Here is a 19,966-nt window from a genome sequence, read left to right as displayed (position 1 = left end):
TTTTCTGCTGCCTCATTTGTACTCAGATTTTGTGTAAGTTTTTCCCTGTCCAAAGTGGGCAGCTCTTTTCCTTTATTTTAAAGATCTGGCTTTCTCTATCAAAGCAGAATTTCTTTGGTTACCTAATACTTTTTAATAGGTTGTTTTTGATGGCTTTAGAAAAACAGTACTCTAAGCTTCCCCTTGTGTGAGTCACTTCTCATAGCTAACAGTCCCTGTGATGATTTTTATTTATTTCACTTGGATTTCATTGCACATCCAGTATGAACTATGCTCCCCAAAAGTTTATCTTTACATCCTTGAATTTCAGAAAGCATTAGCCTCTGTTTAAAAAATAAAAGATATAATCAAGTAATGTACTTACATATTTGAGTAAATTAATATGCTGTAGAACAACAGCAACAATACTTTGTGGTGTTACAGATTTTACAGTGTGTTTTTACACCTTTTCTCATCTGTACCTTACAAAATCGCAGTGAGCTAGATAGATCAAAAGAACTATTTCCATTTTACTTATAAGGAAAACATTTCTGTTTGGGGTTTGATGGTTTGCCCAACATTACTCTAAACCTGAATCATTTTATATGTCAATTTAGCACTATTGCCAGCTACAAATTTCAAGTAGTATATATGTAGTAAATGAAATGCCAAACATTAGCTACAGAAGGAAAAGTTGCAAAAAGGAAGAAATTAAAAGATAGGTAATAATAATTCATATTTTTTGTGAAGTACAGTTTGAGGAATTTACAGTTGTCTTATAATTTATATTGCATTTTTCTGCAGTGGATAGATATCAGAGGGATAAACATGTCCCAAATCTAAATAATAAACCATCATTTATTAAAATAAAGTAGAACAGAAGCCATAATTCTTAATAGTTAACAATATTTTGCTAAGGTTAAGAGTGGAGATTCTGAATATGTAGACATCATTAAAGTCTTCTTTTTATAATTTTAATTATATTACTTTTCATAAAGATTTATAAAAGATGTATAAAGATAGGGCATTTGGTAAACATATATAAGTGCAGTATAATTCCTCATCAGTCAAATATAGATATCTATATACTAAAAGATATTATCATATGCTGCTGCTGCTAAGTCGCTTCAGTCGTGTCCGACTCTGTGCGACCCCCATAGACGGCAGCCCACCAGGCTCCCCCGTCCCTGGGATTCTCCAGGCAAGAACACTGGAGTGGGTTGCCATTTCCTTCTCCAACGCATGAAAGTGAAAAGTGAAAGTGAAGTCACTCAGTCATGTCTGATTCTTCGTGACTGCATGGACTGCAGCCCATCAGGCTCCTCCAGGTCCATAGGATTTTCCAGGCAAGAGTACTGGAGTGGGTTGCCATTGCCTTCTCCGATATTATCATATAGTTTCTCATTATTTTAAAGGACCCAAAGTGTGACCAATACACAGGAAACTCAAACAGGGGCTCTGTATCAACCTAGAGGGGTGAGATGAGGGAGAAGGGGGGGGAGGTTCAAAAGGGAGGGGATATATGTATACCTATGGCTGATTCGTGTTAAGGTTTTACAGAAAACAGCAAAATTCTGTAAAGCAATTATTGTTCAATAAAAAATAAATTAATTTTTTTAAAAAAGCAAAAAAAAAAATAAAACCCCAAAAAATAAATAAATAAAATGAGAGATAATATATATGAGAGGTACTGATGTTGTGACCTGTGAAACATCACATGAATACAAGCTTTTTTAAAATGTCAACTTCTTTAGTTATAGATCTTACTTTTCACTTTATAAGCTAGTTAACCTCTTTCACTGTGTTCGGTTTTTTTTTACAGAGAAGTGCTATCATCTTTTTTTCCTATGGTTAACATAAATAATAGTAAATTTGTACTATTATTCATTGTAACTTCTGCTCTTTTTTTTTTTTTTTTTTTTACTAAAGTATCTATAGGATATAAATACTCAGGTAGAGAAATAAGAGAGGCTGGCTGTACCCTGAGAACTGGACAGAGTTTTAAGGCTCCCACATCCCCCAGATCTCAAACATCAGACATTTTACAATCTTGCGTTGGCTTTAGTCATCTTTTCTAAATAGCTGCTGATATTTATTTCTCAAAGCTTGGTTATCTCCATATGTGAGTAAAGCACCTTCCACATAGTATTTACTCAATATTTATAGAACCTGAGAACTTTGTTTTCATAGAGAAAATTTGAGCCAGTCTCTAAAAAGAGTGATTTTTCTAAAACTGTTCATCAGGGTTGAATCAAGTGGCACAGTTATAGCTTCAAGAAATACCTTAGTTCTTTGACTGTGATGTGTGTTTTCTCACTTTAGCCAGCAGAAGCAGCAGTATACAAACCAGCTTGCCAAAGAAACAGATAAGTACATTAAAGAGTTTGGATCTCTGCCCACCACCCCCAGTGACCAGGTATGAAGCTTTAAGACACACTGTTGATGTACTGAATGTGAAATGAATCAAATGCCTTGTAGGATCTTTGAACTGTTGTACTAGAAAGGAAATCAAGGGTGGAAAAATCTATTTGAGATTAGTTCAGAGAACACAAAACTGTATTTAATTGCCCAGGTAGTATCCTGTGGTTCAGTAAAGCAAAAATTATTTCCATGCAGTTGTCCTGACCCATAATTAAGTAAGTGCTCAGAAAATGCTTCCTGACTAATTGTTTCCTGGCCTTCCAGGACTGACTTCATACAACATGCATGCTCATTCAAGATGTGAGGTTTCCTAGGGGCACATGTTTTTATTACCCTGCTTAGTGGAAGTTATTACTTAGGTGAATCAAAGGTTTTATTTCCATTAAAATAAAGAAGAAGAGGAATTACTTCAAAAGCGTGGCCTAGTTTTTAGGATGAAAACTTGAGTTGAAAAGTCCAACATTATGGGCCTTTGCCTCAAGATAAATATGCACAGTGTTCGAACACATTAGCAACTTGAGCAAAATGTTATTGAGTGTTAATCAATAAGGCTCTGTAATAGAGTGAGTGAAATTTTCAAAATTAAATAAAGAGCCAGCTACTAGCAAAATAGCTTTTGCAAATTCTATAGAACTTCACAGCTTGATTCTAGCAGGTTTCTTTTCCCCACCTCTCCTCTAGCGTCAAAGGAAAATACAGAAGGATCGCTTAGTGGCTGAATTCACAGCATCGCTGACAAACTTTCAGAAAGTGCAGAGGCAGGCTGCCGAGAGAGAGAAAGAATTTGTTGCTCGAGTAAGAGCCAGCTCCAGAGTATCTGTAAGTATTTAAAGCAGCATTGTAAAAATGAACACGGTATTCCCCAGGGATCATGTAAAAAAACTACATGGCATGTATTTTGAGTCTTAAAGTCCTGTGAATATCTTGGAAATCGGTGTTGAATATTTATTTTCAGGAGTTTTCTGCTCAGTTTTTAAAAGGATGATAATTGCGTATTATTGGTGGCTCAGATGGTAAAGCGTCTGCCTACAATGCGGGAGACCCGGGTTCAATCCCTGGGTCGGGAAGATCTCCTGGAGAAGGAAGTGGCACCCCACTCCAGTATTCTTGCCTGGAAAATCCCATGGACAGAGGAGCCTGGTAGACTACAGTCCATGGGGTCGCAAAGAGTCGGACACGACTGAGTGACTTTGCTTGTCACTTGTGGTTATTCTGTCCATGTCATGGAACAAAAGATTACAGATTATGTAAAAATACGGAAACGTTCTGTCAGAGAAGATTAGGAATCAAATCCTGATTTGCACCTGAGGCTGTTACTTTGTATTCCTGCTGGAGTAGAAGACTCTTTACTCCTGGGTTATATGAAGATGATTTGAAATGAACAGAGTGAATATATTGTGTGAATATTAAAAATGAACTTAGACCTGGAGAAGATAAATGGAAGAATAAATTAGAGTGGAATTTTGATTTAATTTTAAATCTCCCTGGAAACTATCATAAGTGTTTCCTTGTTCCTTAATGTAGAGGTTCCAAAGCTACATTCTGTTTTAATCAAATAATATTCATTATTTGGCTCTTGAGAATATTTAATGAATTGCTTCCATGTCAGCTTAGGGTATAGTTTTATTATTACTTGAAGTAATTGACTTAAGATATTAGAACAAGAACTTTTCTCTTTTCTTAAACCTATACTCCAGTGTCTACATAAATCAGTTTAAATTATCCTAAAGGAAAATATGAATGCTGTGTGCTTTTCCTTTGTGCCGTCTCAATCCATTCTGTTACTAAATTATTCAGGGTGGTTTTCCTGAGGAGAGCTCAAAAGAAAGGAATCTTGTATCCTGGGAAAGGTAAGAAGTATAAAACAGTATACAGAGTAAAAGATAATTTTTCATATTTGTTTTTTACATCATGGTCTTGGGCAAAATTAGTTTTCAGTATATTATATCATGATTCCTAAGTTAGTTATTAATAGAAAACAATACATTTGAAAAATTTTTTAAATAATTATTATAAAATATATAAAAATAGTCCAGTATAGTAATAATACTCTTTAGTTATTTATCCAGATAAATATTATTGACTTAATTTTTGATTAAGATTATTTTTGATATAGATTATTCCCATGTGTGAGGTTTAAGTCAACCAAGAAGAAATACTCACTTGCCAGATGTAATAGCTTCCGATAATTAATTAATAACTCCAAAAAAAATCATTGAAATGAAAATGAATAAAATTTGGTTAACATTTCTGTTATACTTTTAGAATTTAAGTCAGCAATTCTGTGACTTTGAAGCAAAAATGTTCTATTCAATAAGTATTTCTGCAATAAGAAGGAAGCCCCCTTGTTTCCATACTGGTTTTTCTTTTTTTACATATTCCTTTCTTTTTAATAGCCAAACTCAGCCTCAAGCTCAGTTGCAGGATGAAGAAATTACAGAGGACGACCTGCGCCTTATTCAGGAGAGAGAGTCTTCTATCAGACAACTCGAAGTAAGCTTTGCATTGTAGAACTGCACTGCCTCACTTAGTGAGTTTCTTCTCAAAATGCTTCGGTGATGCTGGGAGATGGGTCAGGAAAGAAAACTAAATAAATATCAGTTCGGTGGCATTTCTCATATAAGTTAGAATCATTGCTTTTAAAAAGAGTAATCTCTTTAGAAATGGTGCTAGGATGAAAAAATATACTTCGCTCCATCCAAATTTTCTTTCTTTTTTTTTTTTAAATTCTGTTAAGTCATCTCAAGGCACCTGAGCATTGAGAAGAATATCAGTCTAGTGATAAAGTTCTGTTCAGAGGGTCTGGATGGCTTCCATGGCACATAGTACACATCACACCTGCATGAATAAGATTTCTTCCAAGGGCTTTAAACGTATTTTATTTCCCTTTAGTACATGTAGGATATTGAAAAGGGCTAAAAGGTTTATAGCCTTAGTTCATAGGGAACGTACCTGTTCCCTGGAAAGTGGCCTGATAATAGCTAACAGTAGCTACCATTTATTGATGGATTCCATCCACCAAGCACTATATGATAAATTGTTTGTGTTGTCTCATTTAGTTTTCATAAAAGTAACTTAACTGTGTCACTGTCACTCCCCATTTTACAGATGAGAAAACTAAGTTCTAGGATGAATGTGTAAATCACCCCACTCTTCCTGAATAAAGTATTTACATGTTACTCTTTAATCAGGCAAAATAATAGTTATATATTAAAGAAAATTAAATTTATAACTTATTTACCCATCACTATTACATTGCATATTCAAGTTTATTAATTTGAGAATTTGAATTTACACCTCATGTTTTATTCTTTTAAAGTGTCAAATTGAGAGACTTCCCTGGTAGTCCAGTGGTTAAGAATCCACCTTCCAAAAAAAAAAAAGAATCCACCTTCCAATGCAGGGAACGTAGGTTCAGTCTCTCGTCAGAGAACTAAGATCTCACATACTGTGAGGAAATTAAGCCCACTTGCCACAACAAAGACCCAGCACAGTCTTGAGTGTCAAATTGACACATAAATTTTTACTAGAATATTTTCAGTGTTTTTGAGGAAATACTGCTTGTCATAACAAGACTAATCAAACTGCATGGTGTAAATTCAATAACGCACCATCCTTCTCTATTACATAGATCGTTCATTTCCATTCCAAATCACTTGATATTTTTAACATTACAGACTTGTTTTAGAGAACTGGTTACTGTTAATTCAAAGTCTACTTACTTGGGATTGCCTATAGTCAAATAGTTTTCTCATGTGCCCAAAATGTATGTTATTAAGTCCAGATGCATGCTCACCTAGGTATGAGTAATGGTTTGGGTTTTGTAAAAATTTTCCCCCTTTGTGGATTGGGGACTGAATTTCTGATTACAATAATACGTACTTTTTTTCTCTTAGGCTGATATTATGGATATTAATGAAATATTTAAAGATTTGGGAATGATGATTCATGAGCAAGGAGATGTAATAGGTAAGGCCTACGTGTGAAGTGTCATGAGGTGGAAGTGGGCCACATGCAGTTTCCGTGTGTAACTTCTCAGAGTTAACTTCCTCCTTTTCTCTCGTCGGGTCCTCCTGGAGTCAAAACCACCGTGTCTGCAACAGACAAAGCACCACCCTTGGCATTATCGAAAACAGATCTCATTTTTGGCTCCTACTGGTTGAAATGACCGATTTCATGTATTTAAGAAGTCCCAAATTTAATCAGGTTCTGCTGCTACTGACATCATGGAAGGTTCCATGTAACATCATCCTAGCTCATTCCCAGGACCTCTGGTTTCTGTCTTATCCCATTTTAATTCTCATCACACCAAGACTTTGGGGAAAATGTCTTTTCATAAAGTGCACACTGTCCTCTCTTCTCAAGTAGAGGGGATAAGTAGCCATTTGCCTAAACATTCATTCTCATAACCTTTTTGGCGTATTAATGTAGTAGTATTACTTAGTTACTGAGAATTTTTTTTTAATTCTTTTTTAAAAACTCTGTAAGACTTCCTTTAAATTTTAAATGTAATCGTAATTCATATAGGATATAATTATGAGCGTTGATCATGATTCTGATCTTCTTTATCATTTTTAAGTATGAAGATATTTGTGAGTATACTAAAGATATATTTAATATGTTTTCTGAATTTGGTGTAGTTTAAATACTTGGACCTATAGTTTAATTATTATTTTTCTATTCTTATCCTCTTCTGTAGTCCCAGTAGATCACAGGGTAAAACTTAAGAAACCATTCATTCATCCAATAAATATTTATTGAGTGCCGACTACATTCAGGCATAAATCTAGGCATTGAGGATTCAGCTGAAATTAAACAACAAATAAAAGATATTATAATCTAATTGGAGGAGAGAGACAGTTACAACAGAAAGAAAAGTAAGTGTTGATAAGTGCTTATAGGGAGAATAAGGCCAGATTGGGGTGGGACTGCAGGTAGTGGGGAAGGTGCTGCTTTTCAGTGTGGAGTCAGTAAGGGCAGGTGACATTTCAGTGAGGACTTCATGGAAGTAAGAAGCCAGCGGGAGAAGAGGGTCCACGCAGAGGGAATAGCAGGTGCCCTGGCCTCTGGCAGAAGCATGCCTGACATTTTAAGTGAATGGAGTGAGCACAAGGAGGATGGAGGCAGTGTCCAAAGTCACAGGGGACCAGATCACATAGGCCGCTGAGCCATCATAAGAACAGTTTTTGTATTAATAGAGGAGAAGCCACAGGAAGATGTGAGCAGAAGGGCGTAATCATCTGACTTCGGTTTTAAGAGACTCACTTGGACTGTTGGGTTAAGAACAGAGGTTGAGAACATGAGGTAAAGGGGAGGTGAGAACAGAGGTTGCGAATGTGAGGTAAAGTGGAAGTGTCTGGACTGGGGTCTTAAATCTGGGTATTATCTGCACATAGATGATATTTAAAGCCATGAGATTAGGTAAGATCACCTGGGAAATAAGTTGAGATAGAGAAGAGAGGGGCTTCCCTGGTGGTTCAGTAAAGAGTCTGCCTGCAATGTAGGAGACCTGGGTTTGATCCCTGGGTTGGGAAGATCCCCTGGAGAAGGGAATGACAACCCACTCTGGTATTCTTGCCTAGAGAATTCCATGGACAAAGGAGACTGGCAGGCTACAGTCCTTGGGGTCACAAAGAGTGTGACACGACTGAGCAAGAGGAGGTTCTAAGGATTTATAAATATTTAGAGCACAGTCAGCAAACTGCATCCATTCATTTGTGTGTTATCTACAGCAGATTTTGTACAACAGAGGCATAGTCGAGTATTTATGACAGAAACCATAAGAATGAACTGCAAAGCTTAAAGTATTTATTATCTGGCACAAAGAAAAAGTTTGTCAATCTCTGATTTAGAGGCTAGAAAGCCAAGGAGGAACCAACAAAAATGACCAAGAAAGAATAACCGGTGAAAACCACGTGAGTGTACAGTTTTAGGATGGTGTGGAGGAAGCATTTCAGGGTGATGACCCATCTGCTCTCTCTGATGCTGCTGTTGGGTTAGGTAAGCTGAGGATTAACAGCTGACTGCTGAATTCAACAACATGTAGGGCATGGATGACCTCAGATGAGAGCTGTGCTGGTAAAATAGTGCAGGTAAAAGCATGATAAAGTAGGTTCCAAAGAGGCTGGGAGGAGAGTGACCGGAGACAGCAAATGGAGATTGCTTTTTCTGTCAATGAGGTCCTAACTGCCAGTGGATGTGGCATCAATAAGAGATTTGAGGGTTGGTTTGTGTTTAAGATAACAGCAATAGGATTGATGAGAAAGAAGTGTTGATAGTGAGAGGGAAGCAACTGCTGGCCTGAGGTCGTTGAGCTAGGCAGCAGGAATTGGGATAAAATGCACGCACGGAGGGGTTGGCTCTCACTGAGCACAGATGGGTCCCCCACAACCATGGGAGAGAAGTCTGAGCACAGAGGTGGTTGCATGTGTTAGTGGGTAGGGTCAGAGGAGATTGTGGAAGTGTCTTCTGATTGTTCCTGTTGTCTCAGTGATCTAGAAATAGGGCCCCTGGTGGAGAATGACAGTGAGTGAGGATGCATGGGAAGTTAGAGGAGAAAGTGTGACTTAATCTTTCAGGAGCTGGGGAGATGGGGCAAGAGTGCTCTGCAGTCAAGAATTTAAAGTGAAATAAGTCAGCCCCGATGACTTTTTTGTACCCCATACAATTGCACAGGATAGGTTGGGGTTTTGTCACCTAAGTGTGACTGCAGTAGGGGGGAAGAGGGCTGACGATGAGTGCAAGAAAGCAGTGGCAAATGACTGTCCATGGAGTAAAAGGTAAGGAAGAGGGAAGTGAGGACATGAAGTATTTAAGGGGCCATGACAAAGGGGTAGGATCATTAAAGCTGGGGTCTCAGAAGGAGAGAACTCTCAAGGTAGCAGGTGGTCATCAGAGAGTGAGACCTGGAACGGAGATTATAGAGAAGCTGCAGTTGCTGGTAATGACAGGTTTGGAACATGACCATGGAAATAGATGGCTCAGAAAGCATCACAGGCAAAGTTGATGAAAAAAATCTGTGTTCAAAGAATTGAGAGGCCTGGGTATTTGAGGGTCAGCAGTTGGACATTGAGATCACCAATATGGATAATAGTAGAAGCAATGAAGAGAACATCAGTGGAGCAGGGAGTAAAACATTCAAGGAAAAAGAAGAAAGACATCTCAGGATGCCTGCTGCACTGCAGAGTGAGAGAGGTAGGCGTGAGCTCTGAAAGTCGGCAGGGAGGAGGAGGAGACAGCAGTCATCCGTCCTACAGATGTAGGACGTTCTGCCCTCAGTGGAGGAGGGGAGGAAGGGAACCTGTCACCACTTGAGAAGCCTGTGGGGACTCTCAGGGAGCCTGGGTTTCCGGCACAGAAGGAGGTTGATGCTGGCCACTGAGCAGATGACGGTTTTCAGGTCTCCCTGTATCCCCTGAACCAAAGTTCAGAATGCTTTGCTTGGTACTGAGTTGGCCACCACAGAATGCAAACTCAGTGACAGTACTTTTGGGATTTACCAGGTAGAACTGGAGTACGCTGTAATGAAGATAATCAAGTTCATTTTCTTCACATTGTTTCTGTATTGTTTGAGGCACCTGAGAAATATAATTGCTAAAAGAAAATTCAGCTGTACACATGTAAACCTTTGAATAATGAATGTATTTAATCTTAACCATGAATAAAATTAGGTGATTAGTGCAGCTCTATTACTAGCACATCAGCACCTGTTTAACATTTTTTTGTGTGTGTTTTATTTTAAAGATAGCATAGAAGCCAACGTGGAAAATGCTGAGGTGCACGTCCAGCAAGCAAACCAGCAGCTGTCAAGGGCGGCAGACTATCAGGTAATATCAACTGTGCTAAGCTGTCCTATAACGTAGACTCTTAAGTGTGTGTGTGTGTGTGTGTGTGTGTGTGTAATCATGTGGCTGGAGACGTTAAAATTTAAAATCCCATGGAAGACAGGCCAGAAATATGCCAGTCCATTAAAACGGGGTTTAGCCTGTCTGTTCTCAGGGTTGAACAAGTGTTGTGCCCACAGGAATGAGCAGTTTAGCATTTAGAGTCTTGAGAGGAGCGGTAGACAACTCCAGTCTTTTCTGGCAGCTTCTGGTCTCCAATGTCATTTTCACATTTCAAAACAGAAACCTGTTTGATAGCGATTTCCCTCCATTTCTTGCAGTTCCTTTCTGCCTTTCTTTTTGGTATGTGATACTTTGGATTAAAGAGGCTAAGATCCTTGTCTCAGAAAGATGTCTCAGGTTCTGTGGAAATTTTATTAGCTTGAAGTGTCCTTGACTGGTGGGTATTTGGTCAGCATTCAGCAGACCCTTCACCAGGAATGAAGTGATCCCTAAAGTGAATCAAGTTAGTATAGGAAATCCATACATATGAGTCAAATATAAATATATACAGAAGACTACAAATATTAGAACCATGAACTATATCATTTAGTATGTAAATCTTTGATGTTTAACAGAGATAAGTTCTCTTTGGGAACCCCTAAATACCACCCTAGTGTTTTATTTCCCTTTTAAAGGTTCGTTATTCATTGATGTAGTTGTTCATAATTATTTTCTCAGAAATTGTCACTTTCCTATAAAATTTCTATAAAATTTCTACACTTTCCTATAAAATTTCCTATAAAATTTCTAAAATATCCTATAAGATATTGTGTCACCATCCCAGGCCTTTTTAATCACTTTTCACTTTTCTCACTGATCTCAGAAGTTCCCTTTAGTTTTAGTGCAGTTTTCTCACTGGACGAATCAGTACACATTCAATAGCATGTCAGGAACAATGAAGCTGGATAGAGGATGCTGAGTTATACAGCCAGTTCTGCTCACCAGCAGAGTAACTCATGTTTACTGTCTTCATGCATGAGATTCAGACATGCAGCTCTGTTCTGGTCAGTTCAGTTCAGTCACTCAGTCGTGTCTTACTCCTTGTGACCCCACGAATCGCAGCACGCCAAGCATCCCTGTCCATCACCAGCTCCCGGAGTTCACTCAAACTCACGTCCATCGAGTCGGTGATGCCATCCAGCCATCTCATCCTCTGTCATCCCGTTCTCCTCCTGCCCCCAGTCCCTCTCAGAATCAGAGTCTTTTCCAGTGAGTCAACTCTTCGCATGAGGTGGCCAAAGTACTGGAGTTTCAGCTTCAGCATCATTCCTTCCAAAGGACACCCAGGACTGATCTCCTTCAGAATGGACTGGTTGGATGTCCTTGCAGTCCAAGGGACTCTCAAGACTCTTCTCCAACACCACAGTTCAAAAGCATCAATTCTTTGGCGCTTAATTTTCTTCACAGTCCAAATCTCACATCCATACATGACCACTGGAAAAACCATAGCCTTGACTAGACGGACCTTTGTTGGCAAAGTAATGTCTCTGCTTTTGAATATGCTATCTAGGTTGGTCATAACTTTCCTTCCAAGGAATAAGTGTCTTTTAATTTCATGGCTGCAGTCACTATCTGCAGTGATTTTGGAGCCCCCAAAAATAAAGTCTGACACTGTTTCCACTGTTTCCCCATCTGTTTCCCATGAAGTGATGGGACCAGATGCCATGATCTTCATTTTCTGAATATTGAGCTTTAAGCCAACTTTTTCACTCTCCTCTTTCATTTTCATCAAGAGGCTTTTGAGTTCCTCTTCACTTTCTGCCATAAGGGTGGTGTCATCTGAATATCTGAGGTTATTGATATTTCTCCCGGCAATCTTAATTCCAGCTTGTGCTTCTTCCAGCCCAGCGTTTCTCATGATGTACTCTGCATAGAAGTTAAATAAGCAGGGTGACAATATACAGCCTTAACGTACTCCTTTTCCTAGTTGGAACCACTCTGTTGTTCCATGTCCAGTTCTAACTGTTGCTTCCTGACCTGCATATAGGTTTCTCAAGAGGCAGGTTAGGTGGTCTGGTATTCCCATCTCTTGAAGAATTTTCCACCGTTTATTGTGATCCACACAGTCAAAGGCTTTGGCATAGAAAATAAAGCAGAAATAGATGTTTTTCTGGAACTCTCTTGCTTTTTCCATGATCCAGCGGATGTTGGCAATTTGATCTCTGGTTCTTCTGCCTTTTCTAAAACCAGCTTGAACATCAGGAAGTTCATGGTTCACGTATTGCTGAAGCCTGGCTTGGAGAATTTTGAGCATTACTTTACTAGTGTGTGAGATGAGTGCAGTTGTGCAGTAGTTTGAGCATTCTTTGGCATTGCCTTTCTTTGGGATTGGAATGAAAACTGACCTTTTCCAGTCCCGTGGCTACTGCTGAGTTTTCCAAACTTGCTGGCATATTGAGTGCAGCACTTTCACAGCATCATCTTTCAGGATTTGCAATAGCTCAACTGGAATTCCATCACCTCCACTAGCTTTGTTTGTAGTGATGCTTTCTTTCTAAGGCCCATATGACTTCACATTCCAGGATGTCTGGCTCTAGGTGAGTGACCACACTGTCATGATTATCTTGGCCATGAAGATCTTTTTTGTACAGTTCTTCTGTGTATTCTTGCCACCTCTTCTTAATATCTTCTGCTTCTGTTAGGTCCATACCATTTCTGCCCTTTATCGAGTCCATCTTTGCATGACATGTTCCCTTGGTATCTCTAATTTTCTTGAAGAGATCTCTAGTCTTTCCCATTCTGTTGTTTTCCTCTATCTCTTTGCATTGATCGCTGAGGAAGGCTTTCTTATCTCTTCTTGCTGTTCTTTGGAACTCTGTATTCAGATGCTTATATCTTTCCTTTTCTCCTTTGCTTTTCACTTCTCTTCTTTTCACAGCTATTTGTAAGGCCTCCCCAGACAGCCATTTTGCTTTTTTGCATTTCTTTTCCATGGGGATGGTCTTGACCCCTGTCTCCTGTACAATGTTACGAATCTCTGTCCATAGTTCATCAGGCACTCGATGTATCAGATCTAGTCCCTTAAATCTATTTCTTACTTCCACTGTACATGCAGCTCAGCAGAGTTAATGTCACCACATCGTAGACTGAAGATATCGTATCATTCATAAATAGTTGAACACACACACATACCCCTAGAGTAATCTGTAACCGCCAGCTGTTAAATTTGCTCAGATAGAGTGACTAGGATCCATGTCATTTCATTTTGCTTTTGAATTTTAGGGAGATGTAGATATATCCCCAAATTTTACTTTTCCTCTTCCTTGTGGAAGGAAAACCTACAGCTGCTCTGGGGAAAAAGGAACACATCTTCCCAAGCTAAACCTTCAGAGCTAGAACTGCGCCCCCCACCCATTAATCCCACAGAACCTGCTTGTTACTCTTGTTCAGTCGCTCAGTTGTATCCAACTCTTTGCGATCCCATGGACTGCAGCACACCAAGCTTCCCTCTTTCACCATCTCCTAGAGTTTGCTTGAATCAATGATGCCATCCAACCATCTCATCCTCTGTCACCCCTTTCTCCTGCCTTCAAGTTTTGCCACCATCAGGGTCTTTTGCAGTAAGTTGGCTCTTTGCGTCAGGTGTCCAAAGTATTGGAGCTTCAGCGTCAGTCCCAGTGAATATTCAGGGTTGATTCCCCTTAGGATTCACTGGTTTGATCTCCTTACTGTCCAAGGAGCTCTCACAGGACCTGGAGGGATGAGAAAAGAGCCATGCAGCACAGGAGCTGGGAAGAGAGCAGTTTCCCAGTAGTCCCACTTGGCAGCCTTGATATTAAATGATGCTTCTGCAAGATACAGTGTGGTGATGGATTAAGAACATAAAACAAGGTGGAAAATGTTCTCATCACCATAGCACCCCAGAGTCTTGCCACCCCTGGAGATGGTGCCCCAGGGAAAATAAAAAATTCTCCAGTGGAACAGTTGTCATTGTTGATGAAGGCACATTACACATGGGTCTGCAGTAACCAGGTAGAGTCTGGGGGAAATACACGGGCATGATAAAATTGAAATGAACTGTGTTTAATATATGAAGAGTAGTATTTTGTTGAAAAATTAGATGGCCACATGGAATACTAAACAGTAATAATAGTTTTTAAGAAAAATTGAGTCAGAAACATATCTTTTTGGTAAATTTTACGTTACTTCTGGTTGACCCAAGGCAAATTTACAGACTTTTCTACTTTGTAAGAAAAAAGATTCCTGGATGTTGTTGTGAGATGGACAAGCCATTAAAGAAATATAGAAATCTACAGCTGGGCCAGGAATGAAGAATGGAGCAAAGCTCAACCTTTATAATTTAAATGAGTGTTTTTTAATTATTTTTAGCTCTTTTTAAAAATTTATTTGCATGTTGAAATTCTGAATGCAGTTTCCATTCATATTTAGGGATGAGAATGATTTGGGAAACAAGTAAATTTTAGGAAACATTGTCATATATTTGCTGATATGGTCAGAGAACTCATTTTGAAGAGCAGTTTTTTGATAAAAGTTTAAAAATTGATGTCTTTAAGCTGTTTTGTATTTTCACATATAGTTAAACTCTGTCTCTTAATTTTTATTTCTCTGTATCTTTCCCAACCTCACATCTAGAAAAAGCACCAACAAAAGTTGAATAATTACCCCCTGAATTAATACCATTAATTCAAGAATATATTATGAAAGCATAGTACTATATGTGTTGAAAAGAAAAAAAATATAGCCCCAAATTTGAGGCGAGAAATTACCATTGAGTTTACTCTAGAAAAGAACCAAATGATTTTCACTTGCCATCGAGATGCTCCTTACATCTGTAAACATGTTTTTTGTTTTTGCATCTGCAGCGCAAATCCAGAAAAACCCTCTGCATCATCATTTTTATCCTTGTTATTGGAGTTGTAATTATCGGTCTCATCATATGGGGAGTGAAAGGCTAAGATGATAAAGGAGCACACTACTGCACTACATTATGTAAATTATGTAGGAAGATTCCTTTAATCATGGTGGGTTTTTTTTATTATATTATTTTAAAGCAGTTGCCTAAAGGATGGTTCCTGTACTCTGTTATTTTTATTTGGAAGAAAGTTTTCTTTGGATTAAATCTTATATTTTCTAATGCTGAAAGTTTTCCTATATATCACTGCTGGCATAACATTCATGCTTTTCAATCTAATAACTGTTCTGCCCACATTGTATCTGCCTTTCATTTATAATTTATTTATCCTATTGACTTAGCTTTTGGAAATTAGTAAATCTAAAGGTGTGTGTGTGCATCTTCCCACGTTTTCTGTGTGCATCTTCCCATCACAATGTAACATGCACCCATGTTTGTGTTAATTACAGATCTTCAATATAATTTTGATTTGTGCCAGCAGAGGAAACATTGTCAGTAACTTTAAAAAGTAACATATATGTTTGTGTTTGGTATTTTGTTGTTTTCGTGGTTCACAGCAACATAAGTTGTCTATTTAACTTTTATCTTTGTTTTTCTCTCAAGACCCTTGTTGATTCTCAGTGAAGTCAGTGAATAACTTCCTAGTATATCTTTCACTCCTGATGTGTAGATAGTAAGCATTTGTTGTAGATTGCCTGGTAAAATGCTAAGGATAGGTTGTTTTTACATAGATTCTGCTGAGGCTGACATTCCTTTACAAGGAACTGTGTTGTCAGTATAAATGTTTAATGTGATCTGGAGGAAGAGTATGACAAATCGGTACCTATTGTGTTAGAATTCTAAAGACCCCAAACTTATTCTGCTGTGTATCTCCACAGCTGTTATGATGGAAAATTAATTACCTTCCCTTTTGTCCTATAGAATAATGATTACATTTGTGTCCTTGGGTCAAGATTACTTTGGGGAAGTAACTTTCCCACAGTTATTGTTTTTGGATACCTAACATTTAAAATTCTGGGTTTCCTTTGCATATCATTTTGTACCATCCTGCATTAGCAAATGAATTGGATGTTTGCCAGTTAATTCACTTGCCTTTTTAAATCAATGTTGTTTTAATGCACTAATCTGAATACTATAAAGAAGATCATCTTTATAGTTAGTATTTTATAATGTTCTTACATAGCGATTTGATAGTGAAGGCAATGTTTTACATGGCAAGCTATGAGACTTCAGATGGGAACAAATAAAATATTAAGTAACTAAGTAAATTGTATCTTTGCAAGCAAAATAAAGATGATTTTAAAAGTGCCTGGAGAGTTTTATTTCAAGAGAATTCCGCTTCTGCGGGACTTGATACTTACCTCACACTTTTTCCACTGTACTACCTGAAATCTCAACAGAAGTGTAACCACATGGCTACCATTTTGCATCTTGCTGGAGTACCAACTCACACAGAGTTTTTATTTTGGCCCTCTTTTGCTGCTAACAGGTAGAAGCTGTTTTGCTTGTTACCAAAACACAAGAAGAACCTGTAGAAAACTGTTTTGTGAGTGAATGATCAGAAACGTCAAGACTATGTTCACCTACATGAGATTGCTTTATTGAACAGGTTGGGTTATGGAGGCAGGAGAATTCGTACAAATTCTGCCTATTCTGAAGGCAGTGCAAGCCCATCAGGCCTGCTGGAATGTGATCCTTCTCTGTAAGTGCACAGAGAAGTGTAATAAGCCAATCTCTTAGGACTATTTATGGCTGCCACAGATCAGCTCAATTTTCTGCTGTGATTATACTGGATAAAGTGTTTATTCTCATACAGGCAAATGCATCTACTTCTGTTTATTTCTTGCTGAGTTCCCAATAACAGCAAAAGCACTTACTTTGGGAGACATGAGTTTAAGCACCTTAATTTAAAATATATTTTATAAATTATTTTGACTGGGACACAGATCATTGAAAGCAGGAGCCTGAGTGGTTTGTACTCTTTTTAAGAAATTTATTAAGAGAAAATTTTACACAAAATATTTGGAATACAAAGAGAGAAAAAAATAAAATGAAAAATGGTACAGTATTCAAATATTTAAAATTCTTAACAAAGTTTCCTTTTAGGTGAATTTTAGAATCTCTTTGAAAGGCCATGCTTACTTTCATGACTGTCAACATATCTGAATCTGTTTGAGTTGAACCGAGTCTCAAGCTAAAGAAGTTTCCTTATCAAATGACACACCATTCCTTTTAGTGTGCTTTGAGCCCCCTGAGCACACTGGATGCCCGGCAGTTGTGTTTGTGTTGTTCACTGAGAGCACTGTACCTTGAAGAGGCTGAAATGGGATCTTCTTCGGTGTCGTCACTGCTTTCGTTAAAAAATAGTAAATTCAAAATAAATAAATAAAAAATAGTAAATTCAAGAGGGAGGGGATTCTGTGTATATCTATGGCTGATTCATGTTGGATGTTGGCGGAAACCAGCACAATTCTGTAAGATCAGATCAGATCAGATCGCTCAGTCGTGTCCGACTCTTTGTGACCCCATGAATCGCAGCACGCCAGGCCTCCGTGTCCATCACCAACTCCCAGAGTTCACTGAGACTCACGTCCAATTCTGTAAAGCTTCAATTAAAAAATTAAAATTTAAAAAAGTAAAGGAGAAGGAAACGGCAACCCACTCCAGTATTCATGCCTGGAAAATCCCATGGACCGAGGAGCCTGGTGGGCTACCATCCATGGGGTCGCAAAGAATCAGACACGACTGAGCGACTTCTGTGTTTTTGAAGCTCAAAGGGATATGGGTCACTGAAAAGGATATAAACCAGGGCAGAATTTCTTAAAGAAGTAACAGATAAGTTAGTTACAACATCAAGATAAATGGAATTGAAACAGAGATGCTACCAAGAGAGTTGGGCAGTACTGCTTAAATAATGCTCAAGAGTTTCTATTCTTAAATTGTTTCCTCTTGAGAGAAGATGAGCAGCCCTGGGCCCACTCCCCTCTGCCTTTTCTGTTCCCCACTTTGGTTGTGTGTTGTCACTTTCAGAATTGCACTTTTTTCACCTTGTCATAGTAGCTGCCAAAGTGTGTTTTTATAAACATGGGGTTCTAGAGCGCTGGCTTCCTGGGGCAGAGGAGAGAAAGAAATGTGTGTTGTACAAAATCAGTACGTTCATATGTTTAATAAAATAGTTCTGTTATTGAAAAAAAAAAAAAAAAGTAAAATACACACAAAAAAATTTGTTTTGAGTACTGATTTAGACAGATTTACAATGAAAAAAGACTTTTTTATTTTGAAGGCTGCTTGTTCTGCACTTTGTCCTGGTTAGGAAAATGGACTTGTTTACCAATAGAGAAACAGAACTGCTTATTTTTTTTCCTGCCAACTCTAATAGACGAGAAGGAAAATCCAAGGCTTTCTCCTTGACATAGTTGACTCTTTCCATCTGTCAGCGTTTCACCACTTCACCGCAGTGTCACTGTCTCCTCTGTGTAGTGTCCTTTGCAGTGCAGGGAAGCCAGAAGGTACATTTTTCTAGAACCAGATCCCCCTTTGTTTTCTAGTTCTAAGAGTGGTCCAATGAGAGGCATTTCCAGGCAACTGAGGAGGCAGAGAAGGGCAAGTTCACCCGCCCTCAGACACCCTCCCTCAGACACCATCCAGACAGAAGTGTGTGCAGGCTGCGGACTTGGGCGTCACAGCATCTTCGAGGTTTCTCACAGGTCACCTGCTGTGGCGCTATCAACAGCCAAGACAGCCGCTGACAGCTCCTTGAGACTCAACTGGTGTCAGTGGTGCAGGCTGCGGTGGCAGGAGTCTCCGGAAGGCTTCAGATTCACAGGGTCTCAGGGATGAGCTCCTGAGACCCGCCTGGGGCGGAGCCGCAGACACACCTTCCCTTCTGATGTTTCTAATTCACCACACTGAAACCCTTTAGGCTTATGTCATCATGTGATGATTCTAACTGAACCCAGGTATAGAGGTTGAAACAGCTTAATTCAGCATGAAGGGAAAACAGGTTTTCTACATGTCTTGTCATAGTGAGAGGCATGCTGCTTCACTGAGCCTATTGACTTTGTTAAATCCAGCTGAAATGAAGCAGGATGAACCTGCAGGTTTATATCCAGGCAATTTCTGTATTTCTCATGTGATAGTACTTTTGAAAACACGGATTCCTAAAAAAAGGTGGAGAAAATGGTTTTATCTTCACTGCTGAGAAATAACAAGCTGCTCAAATCTTCTGGTGTTACTGAAGAGGTCTGGGAGCCAGAGGCCTGAGCAGTTTCCTCCCTCCCTTGCTGTCTTGTTGCTCAATAAATATTTGAGTACTTAATTTGGCATTTATGTTGTGTCAGGCTGCTACTTGCCTGAGCACAGAGGCTATTAGAGTGAACCAAAAGAATGTGGCTCCTGCCTTTAAGGAGCTTACATTTAGCACTTGATGTTAGGGGGGAAATGGTGGGTGGGAGAGGGAAGAGGTAAGGGAATGAGAATGGATTTGTCATTCTTTGGGCCACCTATACTTGGGGACCACTCATTCTTGAGGACTGGCTTCCTGTGGTTCATGTTCCTTCACTACCAAGTAACTGAATTTCATTCATTTTTCTTAGTTAACAGACTACTAGAAAAGGGTAGAGTAACTTCTAGTTTGAAAATTCATCTGTATGTATTGTCTCTAGTAAAGAAACTTCCATCTTTTGATGGCAGCATCTGAATTTAAAGCTAGTGCATCCTGATAGTCAGGACTGACAGTTATAGGAGTTCTGCAAAATTATTGCTCCCAATATTGGAAAGGAAGGAAAATGAAAAGGATTTTGGAATC

The 19,966-nt window shown here is 38.7% G+C and overlaps 1 protein-coding gene across 1 annotated transcript in view; it reads left to right on the top strand.

Moving 5' to 3' along the window:
* STX7 (syntaxin 7) overlaps positions 1–16,467 on the top strand; it is a 56,650-nt gene extending 40,183 nt beyond the window's left edge. The window contains exons 4-10 of the mRNA NM_001077864.1: positions 2,302–2,395; positions 3,082–3,219; positions 4,198–4,250; positions 4,797–4,893; positions 6,297–6,369; positions 10,144–10,226; positions 15,110–16,467. Of these exons, the coding sequence (NP_001071332.1) occupies positions 2,302–2,395; positions 3,082–3,219; positions 4,198–4,250; positions 4,797–4,893; positions 6,297–6,369; positions 10,144–10,226; positions 15,110–15,202 (631 nt within the window). The 3' untranslated portion in view covers positions 15,203–16,467. The remainder of the gene's footprint in view (positions 1–2,301; positions 2,396–3,081; positions 3,220–4,197; positions 4,251–4,796; positions 4,894–6,296; positions 6,370–10,143; positions 10,227–15,109) is intronic.
* Positions 16,468–19,966: the final 3,499 nt, after the last annotated feature.

Source organism: Bos taurus, chromosome 9 (genome assembly GCF_002263795.3).
Source record: "Bos taurus isolate L1 Dominette 01449 registration number 42190680 breed Hereford chromosome 9, ARS-UCD2.0, whole genome shotgun sequence".
Taxonomy (NCBI): domain Eukaryota; kingdom Metazoa; phylum Chordata; class Mammalia; order Artiodactyla; family Bovidae; genus Bos; species Bos taurus.
The sequence above is the reverse complement of the archived record's forward strand: the minus strand, read 5'-3'. Positions and strand labels throughout refer to the sequence as shown.